Source organism: Neovison vison, chromosome 4, assembly GCF_020171115.1.
Source record: "Neovison vison isolate M4711 chromosome 4, ASM_NN_V1, whole genome shotgun sequence".
In the NCBI taxonomy this organism is placed as follows: Eukaryota; Metazoa; Chordata; class Mammalia; order Carnivora; family Mustelidae; genus Neogale; species Neogale vison.
Window position 1 is genome coordinate 60,049,513 of NC_058094.1, and position 13,399 is coordinate 60,062,911.

At 36.1% G+C, this 13,399-nt stretch overlaps 1 protein-coding gene across 9 annotated transcripts in view; it reads left to right on the forward strand.

Moving 5' to 3' along the window:
* Window positions 1–13,399, forward strand: part of STAU2 (staufen double-stranded RNA binding protein 2) — a 330,383-nt gene that overhangs the window by 119,634 nt on the left and 197,350 nt on the right. For all 9 annotated transcript variants that reach the window (XM_044245452.1, XM_044245450.1, XM_044245458.1 and 6 more), the window contains 2 exons: window positions 10,155–10,314; window positions 11,629–11,736. In XM_044245452.1, the coding sequence (XP_044101387.1) occupies window positions 10,155–10,314; window positions 11,629–11,736 (268 nt within the window). The remainder of the gene's footprint in view (window positions 1–10,154; window positions 10,315–11,628; window positions 11,737–13,399) is intronic.

The following is a 13,399-nucleotide window of genomic DNA, read 5'->3' on the forward strand; positions in this document are numbered from 1 at the left end:
AGATAAAAAGCTACTAGCAGATTAAGTAAGTAACCTGTAGAATACAGACTCCTAACTAAGACATAATGTCCGAAACAGCATATTCCAAGGTGTGTTTCATAGGATTCATGGTAGTTCACTAAACAGGGCACTTTGTTACCAAAAATATTTAGGAACTATGTAGTATATTTTTCTCTTGAAGACTTTACAATACAAACAAAGCCTGTGAGAAGGCAAATTCAATTTAGTTATCTTATACCTATATTAATAGATACCATGACAATTATTTATTTATCCAGCACAGGCAGTTTGAGAAGGAATAATAAAATAGTCTGAGGGAGGAAAATGAATGCAGAAATAGCTTAATTAGAAAACAGAAGAAGAATAGAAAAACTATGCAGAATCCAATATCCTGTCCTTAGGAAAAACCAATAAAATACTTAAATATGTAATCTAATTAAATGTAATCTAATCAAATCAAATGTGAATGCAGTGCACAAATATACAAAATACAGTCTGATGATTAGAGAGGCCTGACACATAGGAAATGAAAATTCTCATAAAGACTACTTTGTTCAACTCATGGAAAACTATTTCAGAACATGGGTGAACTGGATGATTTTGTAGGAAAATATAAACAACCAAAAAAGATCCATTGGTAATTGGATTCATTTAGCTAGTTACCATTAGTTCCCCCTACCACCCTGAAGAAAAGTACTTGGGCTAGATGGTATCACAGAGAAATTTTATTGAACCTTTGAAAAATAGGAAACATTATTTTGGGCAATTAAAACTAGTCTTACTGTCTAGCTCAACAATGCCAGTTTAAAAAAAAACAAGAAGGACTAGAGCTTCATATCAGTATTATTTATAAAATATCAATGGAAAAAATCCCAATTGAAATACTGGCAAACAGAATTTGGCAATTCATTGAAAGAAAAACTAGCATAACCAAGTGGGGTTTATTCCAGGAATGCAAAATTGTTTCACTATTAGAAAATAGGTTGATAAAGAACACCTTATTAAGAGGTGAAAAGTAAAAATTGTTAACTACACAGACGCTGAAAAGATACTTAAAAATTCATTCTTGACTTTGAAAACCCAATATATTATGAAAATGGCTATATGCGGTCTCCACAGGGCCTTGGCACTTGCTGTCCCATTTGCTTGGAACTTTTTTTCCCCTCCAGGCATTCATATGCCAGGAATTCTCACTCCATTTACCTCTTTATTCAAACACCACTTCCTAAAGGATCTCTTATTACTGTTTCTTACTCTGCTATACTTTTCTTCTAACCCATCTTACAGTTGATACTGTTTTTATTCATTGATTGATTATCTCCTGAGGGCAGTCCACCATCCCAAGGGACTAAAACAGTCCATGGGATGAATTAGGCCCTTAATAAATATTCATTGCATTAATTTAATTCACATACCCCTTGGCACTCAAACAAGGGCAAGAAGAAGAGCAGGTCATTAATTTCCAAGAGCGCAAAAGGGAGGGGTGCTTCTTGTTCCCTGTCCCTGCCCTGCCTACCCTCTTCTTCCCCCCGCTGGAAAGGCTAATTTCTGGGAGTCTGCCAAAAATGTAAATAGGAATATGTGAGATCACCTAGGAAGACTGTTTTGTCTATGAGAAGATTGAACTCTAGGGAGGATCAACATTTTTTTTTAATTGAGGCAAAATTCACAATAACAAAATTTACCACTTTTACTATTTTAAAGTATACAATTCTGTATGCTGTGAATTACTGCATTCACATTGTTGTACAACGATCACCACTATCTAATTCCAGAACATTTCATCACCCCTAAAAGAAACTTAACAGTTACTCTCCATTTTCTCCCTTCCCAGCCTCTGGCAACCACTAATCTACTTTTGTCTCTGTGGATTTCCCTATTCTGGACATTTCATCTAAATGGAATTATTCAATATGTAGCCTTTTATGTCTGGCTTTCACTTAGCATAAGTTTTTCTGAGTTCATCTACATTATACTGGGTATCAGTACTTCATTGCTGTGTATGGACATAGTGTAGTTTATCTATTCATCAGTTGCTGGACCTTTGGTTTATTTCCACTTTTTGGCTAATATGGGTAATTCTGTGAACATTTGTGTACATATTTTTTGTTTAAGTGCCTTTTAAAAAAATTTATTTTTTGAGAGAGAGAGAGTGGTGGGGAGGGACGGGAGAGAAAGAGAGAGAGATACTCAAGTATGCTTCAGGACCTGAGGAAAAATCAAGAGTCAGACACTTAACCAACTGAGCCCCCCAGACACCCCTCAGTGCCTTTTAAAAATTTTATATGTATATAAAATTTTATATATATACATATATGTATGTATATATATGAATGAAGGGTTGTTGGGTCATATGGTAGTTCTATTTAATGTTTTAAGGAAGTGCCAGATTGTTTTCCACAATGGCTGCCTGACTATGGCCATCCTAGAGGCTGTGTGGTAGTATGTCATTGTGCTTTTGGTCTGTAGTTCCCTAGTGGAACATCAACATTTAAGCATGGGCTTCAAAAATGTTAAGAGAGGAGACAAAGAATGAGAGAGAGGAGTAAGACTGTAGCCAACATGTTCTCCTGGACTTATAATGCCCCCAAGAATTCTCTTTGGTAATCAATATGACCTTTTGTTTCTTTTTTAAAAAATATTATTTATATATTTATTTATTTGAGAGAGAGAAAGAGCACAAGTGAATTGAAAGGCAGAGGGAGAAGCAGACTCCCCACCCAGTGCAGGACTTGATCCCAGAACCCTGGGATCATGACCTGAGCAAAAGGCAGATGATTAACCGACTGAGCCACCCAGGTGCCCTGTGACCCTTGGTTTCTTCTGTCTACTTTGACTTTAAATGCCAAGTCTAGCATGACCTTTCCATAGTTTATAGTTAGTATCTCTGCAGTTTATGGTGCTCATTTATGTAGTTCATCCATAGACAGCATAGTGTAGAGGTTAAGATCATGGGCTCTGGAGTGAGACTGCTTGGGTTTAAATGTTAGCTCAAGGAGGGGTGGCCTTCGGCAAGTTAAGTATCTCTTTCTCATTTCCTGTGTGTAAAATGAAGTTGGGCTTGTCATGGTGACTGCGATTGGTGTGCAGTGCTTGGAATAGTGCCTGACACATCGTGAGTGCTTTGTATGTTTTTGTTGTAATTGTCATAATGGTGATGCTGATGTTGATGATGGTGATGATGATTTATCTAGGTATCCATTTAGGAAAGGTGCAAGGGTAGGTTTATGCTGGATCAAAGTGTAGGATTGAGAGTGGTGATTGTGTATTTACAAAGTGGGGCTCTTTGATAACATGCTATGTTTTCCATAGTTTTATTGTGGTACTAGTATCAGTGACACAGTACAGATTATTTACTCTTGTGGATTATAGTCTATACACAGTCTGCTAATTTATCAAATTTACATTTGGAACACAGATTTAGATGTGTTATTTGGATGGGGACTAGACTTTTTCAGTTAATTTTTTTCTCCTCCTCCTCCCCCTCCTTCTCTGCCTTCCTCTACTCTCCCTTCTCCTCCCCCCACCTCCTTTTCCTTCTCCTTCTCCCTTCCCCCTTCCTCCTTTTCTTCTTTTTCTTTTTCTCTTCCTCCTCCTCCTCCTTCTCCTCTAGTATAACCATATTAATTTAAAAAATTTTAAATTGTGAAAGATATCATCATTTATAATTCCATCACTTCAGTGCATCCTATCCTAACTTCTAGTACATATCTTTTTGTATTTTCCCCTGGGCATTTTGAACATAATTATAATAATTCTACAAACAGAATAGACTATCCCTATCCTCCTTTAAAGCTTATTTTCAGCTGCCCTATGAATCTTTTTTTAATAGGTCCTAATTTTTGAAATTCCTCAACACTTAACATTTAGATCTCATAAAAGATATATTTCCAAAATTTATAGATGTGAATAGAGAAAGAACCCTCTCCTATCTAGACATTTTATATACATACAAACTTGAAAGTGTGCCAAGGACTATTTTATAGCTTTATGATAAAACCTATTATTTTTCTATAGCAAGTAAAAAGAATGCTCAGCAGTGCCAAAATGTGTACAAAGAGTAAAAAATAATCAACATGTCATTTGAATTCTAAGTTTTGGCCTTGAGAGGTCTTTAAATATAGATTCTGCAAATACTTTACAGATAAGTAAATGGAGATAAAAAGATTAAGTGACATTTCTGTTTTCAGTCAATGTTAGAAATAAACACAGAAATCCAAAGGTTCTCCTTACTAGATGAGAAGATAACTTGTTCATATATTTTAGTACATAAACCTGTAGAGAAGATATGAATGCTTAGGCTGGGTTGAGATTTATGAATAATGCTATCAAATAAAGTGAGGCAATTATTTTTCAATTTTTAAAAGTTCTCATGTTATTTGGAATATGTCTTTTTCACCTTGTAAAAATGATCCTTAAGAAAGTGGTGATGTTAGGGAATAAGGCAGTCACCAAATGGTAGGGAGGACACATAGCTTTTAGTTGTTCAGAAACTCATACGAAGGGAGTCTGCAAAGAGTGCATTACTGAAGTAACTTTAGGGAGGATGGCAAGGATAGATGGTATGGAAACCTGTTCCAACTGAAAATCAAATAGAAGTATAAAAATATTATAGAGGGCACGGATTGCATGCAGCACTGGGTGTGGTGAAAAAATAATGATATTGTTATGCTGAAAATACATAAAAAAATTAAACAAACAACAACACAACAACAACAAAAAATGACTATATACATTCTTATAAGAATACTTATATAAGAATGTAAAATCTTCCCTTAACTCAAAAATCAAAAGAAGACTGTATAAGGAGTGTCAGGTGTTAATTCAAAGGAACCAAATATATATCCTTTCTTTATTGCTGTATTGACTTGTTATGTCTTGAAGATAGGCCAAATCTAAAGACCTTATTTTTGGATCTGAAGAAAGGGAAGATTTTATTTAAAATTTTGTTTATATTTTGTAAGACTTCCAGTGGACAGAAGGCAAAGAGGCATGGGAGGGGAAAAGGCCTTACAAGCAGCCTTTATAAAATTTAGACTATAAGCAGTGTGGCACTAGATGCCCATTATTCTGACTTTTCACCGAATGATAAGTTACTCACTTGTGTCTCTTTTTTTATCCTGTTTGGCTTGACATACCATAAAAACATAGGATTTCATTATGGAGCTCTTGTTGTTTCAGCAGCTATTAAGTAAAATGCCTCTGAGGTCTATCAGTGGACCTTGGTTTTAGAAAGAACTCTTGCTTTAGGTTCTCTAGCCTTCCAAGGACATAGCCCATTTAATATACACATGGGAACACAAAAATAGAAGAGGATAAAGCAGATTTTTAGGAAACGACTTTAAAGTTTCCTGAGCTCTGAAGTTAAAAGACTTCAGTTTGACTCCTCACACCTATATTGGGGACATTTGTTAACTCTTATGGTGACCATTGGGACATCTGTCTCACCCGGTTGCTGTGAGGTTAAATAAGAGAGAGAGATAGGAAACCTAAACATGGTGCTATAGGAATGTACGTGGTCCCTTGCTTGTGTGGAGGTTGAGGTCATCCTCAAATCACCTAGGTTGTAGTGAACACTGGTTCTCAGACTTTTAGTATGAAAGACTCCCCAGGGAATCTTACTAAGGTAAAGATTCTTGTTCTATCCCCAGAGCAGGATTCAGCAGATCAGGGGTGGGGCACAGGAATATACATTTTTAATAAGCACTGGGGATAATTCTGATGAGTGGGATCACACTTTGCAAAATACATTTTGGAGGCTGTGGTAGAAACCCTTTGAGCCTGAAACTCTAATAGCCTGGATGGGTAAGTTTTCATGGCCCATCTTCTAAGTGTAATCACTGGAAAGGTAAACGTTGTCCACAAAGTTCCCATTGAGAAAAAAAATCATTCAAGAATAACAATGTAAGATTAGGTAAATACCTGTTAATTTTTAGAAATATGAATAACACTTTTTAAAAGTACTTTACCAAAAGTGAATATATTTTTGATGAATATATTTTTGATTTTTGAATGTTTGAAATAAATATAGAAAAGAACTCCTCTTTAGCATGCATCAACCTTCAACAAACTTTGAGTGTTTCTTTAGCAAAGGAAACAAATATTTAGAGACCAGGACCTAACATCCAAAGAGACTTTCTGCATCATCTCTCTTATAGTTGAGTCTGGGTGCCATTATTGAGGGTACTCTGGCTAATCTTAATTGTCATCATGATGTGAGGAGATGTGGTATATTGGGTGATAAACCACGTGGGGTAAATATCAAGAATCATTGTTAAGTTAGAGGATGGAATGAAACTCGAACAAAACAAGTCAGGCATTTGGTCTTGGTATTTCCTGTTGTTAGAGCTAGAGTAGTTTACGTTTTCTGTTAAAATACAACAAACCTAATTTTTCCTCTGATAGTTATACAGTATAATACACACATACATATGTACCCACATGCATACACATATGCATACACAGAGCCATATTTGAGGGCTAAGAAGGAAGAGGCCCCAAGGGCTCTTTAGTATGCAATTAATATTTTGGTCAGAAAATCAGCAGATTGTTTCAGTATGGCTATGTGTTATGACATCATATTCCAGTAAAGTCATAATGAACAGAAATTTTGTTTGTCTCTGTGGCAAACCAAAATGAGTTTTGTAATTGTCAGCAGGCCTTAGTGATTATAGTGGCGCCCACTCCCTCTACTGTAGTTAAAGGTCTGTTAGCATTCCAGTTGTGGGCCTCTGTTTTCAGAAGTGTATAATTAATTGTAAACATTTGCTCTATGGTGAAAGCTTGCCATAGAGGATCTTAGTACAGGAGTAAATTTTTTATTTCAGGTTGTCTGTTTTAAAGTTTTATAGTGTAAGAAGTTAAAAATATGCACAGAATTCTGTGTAGGAGGAAAATTGAATTTTGTGGTATACAAATGAAGATAACCTGCATTTATTATATTAGTCTGTTAATATATCTGCATTAAGGGGATCTAAAATAATAGGAAAGTGCACTTCAGGAATGCAGTAGGAAGTTGTGTACCTCAGTATACTACTTATTGTAATCAAAGACCAAAACAGCTTGTGGTTTTTAATGCTTTTTTAGTCTTTGCATATTAAAAGTCTTTAACCATAAGTGATTTTTTTCTTCGTTTAACTTTTTTATATTTGCCTATTAAAAATGAGAACATATGACATAAAAATACATTTAAATTACTTTATCTTAAAACAAAGTAATAGTAACTGTGGGCCAAGAAAGTTGATTTTAAGAATTTAAAACAGTGACTGTTTCCTTTTTTCATACTCTGGATTTCTACACGAGGTTTGACACTGTTGATTTTGCTGACATTGTGCGGTAATTTCTTTTCTAACTCTGACCCTCTTTCATCTCCTTCACTGCCGTCTATTATTTCCCCTACCTTTTGATCATGGGCCTCAATCAGATCCCAGCCTCAGGCTCTCTTTTTTGGTTCCTTTACACTTACCCTTTCCAGGTGTTTACCCACTCACATGGTTTCAATTACTGCCTCCCAAATCTGCATCTTCAGTGCTGATATACCTTTCTAGTCCTTTACCTTCTGTAAACCTTCCCTAATTAGTCCCATCTGCCTGATAAATTCTTGTACAGTAGGTTGTGTCCAGTTTATCTTAGAGTGAATATGGAACATTGCTCTTTGGTTGTCCAGTAATCATCCAGAACTCAATAGGACTTCAGTTAGACTTGTCTTTGCTTGTAAAAGACATTTTTCAGCACTTGAGTGATTTTAACATAATTTTTTGGCATTATATTGCAAATCCACTATTGCATCAAAGTTGATCCTTTTTAGTTTTGTTAATTGCCCAGTTCAGTGTCTTAATTCTCAGTCATCATTTTACTTGACCTGTGAGTATAATTTGACACAGTTGAGCACTCCCTTCTCCTAGAAAGACTTTTTTCCCTCTGGTTTTTAGGAAGGACACTGTACTTGCCTGGTTTTTCTCCTGTTATTCCTTCCCACAGAGTTCTCACTGTCTTGTGGCTTTTAAGATTTTATTTATTTTTGCGAGAGAGAGAATGAGTATGAGCTGGGTGGGGGGCAGAGGAAGAAGCAGACTCCCCACTGAGCGAGGAGTCTGATGTGGGACTTGACCCTGGGACCCTGGGATCATGACCTGAGCCAAAGGCAGACACTTAACTGACTAAGCCACCTAGGTGCCCCTGTCTGTGGCCCTAGATTCCATATATATTGATGATTCCCAAATTTTGTATTCATTTTCAACCTCTTTCCTGGAATCCAGACTCAGAAATTGGACTATTCATTTGATATCCACTTGGATGTCTAAACAGGCTGAATAATTTAACACTTACAAACCAGAGCTGCTGATACCGATGCCCAATAATCAAATCCTTCTGCAGTCTTCACCAGTTCATTGTATGCATACTCTGTCTTCTACTTGTTCAGCTCTGAAACCCTGGGGTCATCCTCAACTCCTCTCATTTTCCGTAACTAATCCTTGGGTAAACCCTATCAGTTCTGCTTTCTTGTTTGTTTGTTTATTTAAAGATTTTATTTAGAGAGAAAGTGCAGATGCACGGGGTGGGCATGGGCAGAGGAAGAGGGAGTGAGAGGATCTGGAACAGACTCCCTGATGAGCACCGAGACCAACGAGGGGCTCAGTCCCATGACCCTGAGATCATGATCTGAGCCGAAATCAAGAGTCTGATGCTCAATCAACTGGGCCACCCAGACAGCCCCCCACCATCAGCTCTACTTTTGAATCCCACTGCTTCTCATTGCTTGCACTGCTGCCACCCTAGTACAGGCCCCTGTTGCTTTTCTCCTATATTATTGTAATCGTCTCCTGATAGATCTCCTTGCTTCCATTATCATTTGCCTACAGTCTGTTATCAACCTAATCATCAGGTGATCCTTCCAAAATGCAAGTGAGATACGTCGCTCCTCTTCCAAACCTTCTATTGGCTGGTAATTTCACTCTGGGCAAAAGTCAAATCCCTACAATAATTTCTAAGTAAGGCCCTATGGTATCTGGCTACTTCTTTTCATTTCTTAACTTTTCTTTCCTTATCCCTCCACTGTAGCCAGATAGGCATCTTCTGAATTACTTGAATGTGCTTGGCACACTGCTGCCCCAGGGCCTTTGTACTTGCTGTTTTCTCTGCCTCAAGTGCACTGTTCCAGATATCTGGGTGGCTTCCTCCCTCATTTATTTTAGGCCTTTACACAGTTGCCATCTTCTTAGTGAGACCCTCCCTGGTCACCCTGTCTAAAACCCACCTCCCTGACAGTTCTGACCTTTCCTTTTTCTGTTTAACTTAGATCTCTAACATACTAGATATTCTGCATATTACCTTATATATTATCTGTCTTACCCAGTACAATGTGTTTTTGTTCATTGTCATATTCCCTTGTCATAAAGAATGTCTTCCATAAGTAATTGTTGAATTAATGAATTGAATTACATATTCTTGTAATTTTTTCTTAATTTCTTCTAGTTCTTTCTTCATTCAGCCCTTTTATCCCTTCATATTTACATCACTGCTGCTTTCTAGTTGTAACTCCATCAGTTGTTGAACATAACCTGCTAAAAATGTTTTCTTTAAATATATTTTATTATGATATTGCTTACCTGCTTAAGAATTGGCTTATGTTCCCATTCTCTCTTATGTTCAGTCTGATCTTCTTGTTACTTGGCAAAGGACTTATTCCTTTGGAATGGAGTAGTAGCTCCATCTCTCTTCTCCTCCCATGTCTAGCCATAACTGTCTTCTGCTGAAGTCACCATCCTCTGCATGTTGTCCCCTAAGTGGGCTTACCAGTCTCTTGCCTCTGTTGTGACCGCCTTCAGCACCAGACCACTCAGCTCACATCTCTCAAGATCTGGCTGAAAACCTCTACTAAAAGTTTTCTGTGATATAATTGAATAATTTCTATTATATTATATTCATTATTGTTTTCTATAATGTGTTTTTCATGGAGGAATATGTCTATAGCTATATTGACTCATATTTTGTCTTTTATAAATACATTCATGAGGTTAATACTTGGCTAGAGTGAGTAAGAGAGTATATAGTACCTTATGTGGTTGCTATCATTTTCAAGAAAACAAATCTTCCTCATGATTACAGAATGGCTTTACTGAACTAACATTAGTATTTTTATTTTCTTATCTTAGGTATCATTGCCCAATGCCCAAGATCTTTTATGTTCAGCTGACTGTAGGAAATAATGAATTTTTTGGGGAAGGAAAGACTCGACAAGCTGCTAGACACAATGCTGCAATGAAAGCCCTTCAAGCATTGCAGAATGAACCTATTCCGGAAAAGTCCTCTCAGGTATGTTGCCGCTACATGTGACAGTCTCTTCCTTGTAGTTCCCCAGTGAGATTATTGACAAGACAAATAAATGTGTTTCTAAAAATAAAAGAAATAATCTCTTCTGATAGGAAAGAATATTAGAGTGGTCACCTGCTGTGATTTCCTTCTCAGATCACCTGTCTGCTGTACCAGACTCACGTGTTCCTGCTAGGATGACCTTACCTTTGAGAACTTTGGTCCACCTATGGATTTTACTTCTCAGGCGGCATAGTATTTGGGGACGTGAATAAGCTTGAGAAGTTGCATTCATTTACCCTTCATTCACTGCTATGTTTATTGAGCATAGATTACATTGTGTTCATTTAGAATCAAGGAGTTTCAAGTGGAAGAGATTTTCATAGATTTGTTTCAGTCCTATTTTATTTTACAGACCAGGGTATCAAGGCTGATGTTGAGTAATTGCACCTATTCCCATGGCTTTAGCAGCCTTCTCTGTTGATTTCAAAATAGTATCTTTGGCTCAGACATGTCTTATAAGTCACCTCGTTTTTGAGTTCTCCACTTAGTTATTGCAAACTGTTCTGTTCAACCCCTATGTTTCCCTTGCCCTCAAACCTCTTGTCCTCCCTCTTTGAGATTCATCTTAGTTAATGGCTGACTTAGGTATTTTTCTGCTTGTACACTTTCATTATAACTCTTAATCTGTTTGCTTATCTGTTTTCACATTTTGTTTTTCATAAGTTTCTTCATAAGTCATAAGTTCCTTGGCAGTAGGAATACTGTCTCTTGATCTTTTTATCTCTAATACTCTGGATTCAATATATATGAATCTCTTCAGAATTAGGTGTTAAAGAGGTGGATAACCAAATTGATGCCAGAGCCAGACATAGAGCTCCAAAATCCTGATTTGCATCCTATAAGCTTTCTATAATTTGGTCTTTACAGAAGATTAAGAAGCATATTAGAATATCAGGGAAAGTGTTGTGTGTCTGTGTGGATGGGGGATAGACAGAGAATTGAGTCTGGGGACATAGTATGAATTCAAATTAGTATATGGTTAAGTAAAAGATTTCCACACTCAGCATTTATCCTTCCACTTTGAGCAAAAAAACAAAAAATGAAAAACGGAACAAAAACCCCTAAAAATTAAATTACAGAAAAGCCTCTCAGCAAAGCCCACCACTCCTGTTTTTATGTGGATAGGAACCCACAAGATACAGTCTCTGGTTTCTTGTTTCTTACTGTATTTTAAGTAGGCATCTTACTTGTAAATATATGTACAGTTTGTTTCCAAGTGAAGATTCATCGTCTTACTATTTTTTTGTGATTTAGAATGGCGAATCAGGAAAGGAAATGGATGATGACAAAGATGCAAATAAATCTGAGATCAGCTTAGTGTTTGAAATTGCTCTGAAGCGAAATATGCCTGTCAGTTTTGAGGTATGTGCTCAGTAGTGATCTTTCATTTCTCTCCCCTGCTCCTCACTATTTAAAATAAGCAAACAGATTAATCAGCCGGCATACTAGTATCCTGAAAGAGTTAATGTGCTTCCTTATGTTCAAACTGTGTATTATGAAATCGTATAGGCCCTGGGGAAAATAGAACTACTATAATATCATGGATTTCTGCTGATCTCTTTGGCTTTTCTGTATTAAATAATTTGTATATATGACATTTTAATTTTCATCATAAAATTTATTTTGTGAGTATAAGATAATTTATAGTAAGGTTTGGTGTTTTTAATAGGATTAAATTGAAAGTATTCAAGTTGATAGTGACATAGATATATTACTACTAAATTCTTCTAAATTTGTGGAACCAAAATAGGTTTAAATTTAACTTTTACTAATAAATCACTAGGAAGTAATTAAGCAGGTCTCTACAACCAGATAAACATGTCACAAAATGTTTACAAAATGTGAAATTTAAAAGGGAGAAATTTTAACTTATTATAATAACCTCCTTTATTAAGAGGTCACTAATTTTGTAACTCACATATCTAGAAAATAGGCAAAGCCCAGGAAATAAGCTGAAATGGTTATGGAGTATCCTTCAAACTCCCACATTTTATTTACTGCCACGATCAACTGACCTTGACTGAGAACCTATCCTTAGACACAGTTCTCCTCAGTTGGCTTATCTGATCTCTCACCCTGTGGCAGATTAAAAGCAGCAAAATGAGGAAGGCAGGGATGCAATGTACTTGGGGATCTGTTGGTTCCACCAAGAAATGATGGGGGAGATATAGAAAGCCTATCAAAATTTAATTACATATACTCAAAAGTTACTGAACATGGGCCTTTTAAAGGCTACACGAATAGGAACAGTTTTATAAGTCTTAGAAGTCCTTGGAAGCATTAATATAGTATAGAATATTTAGTTTTCATAATGACGATCTAATGTGAGTAATACAAGGTCAGATATTTAGTATTCTGTCGTTAAGCACGTACTTTTTTTTTTTTTTAATCGAAGGGGCTATCCATCAAAGTAATTAAAATAAACAGTTTTGGTGTTTCAGCTAGTAAACTGAAATTAAATAGGAAGTATGATTATCATAAGTTTTCTTATCCCAATAGTGTTGGATTATTGAGATAATAATAATTCAACATTATTGAATTAATCCAATTGAATACAATCCAACTATGTTTTTTTGTATCCTGTGTTGTTTCCCTTTTCCTTTCCTAATTGGTATCTAATATTAGAAGACAGAATTTTAATATAAAGTTAAATGGTAAACTGTTTAACTAGGGTATCTTTTATAGGTCAGGATTTTGAAGGAGACTAAAGTTTTGAGCATTTGGGTTTTGGAAGGCATCTTTCCTCCAAAAGCTGGCATAGTTTAAAGAATACAAAATGTTTAGGAACATTCACAGCTATTCCATTTCTAAGATAGGTATTTTTTTATGGTATGTCTACTTACCTTTTTAAGATGTTGCAGAAAGTAAACATTCCTTTCTATAAAACAGCCTTCGAGGACTCCATCAAAAATAGGTTATTTATTTTTTTTTTTTTAAAGATTTTATTTATTTATTTGTCAGAGAGAGAGGGAGCACAGGCAGACAGAGAGGCAGGCAGAGGCAGAGGGAGAAGCAGGCTCCCTGC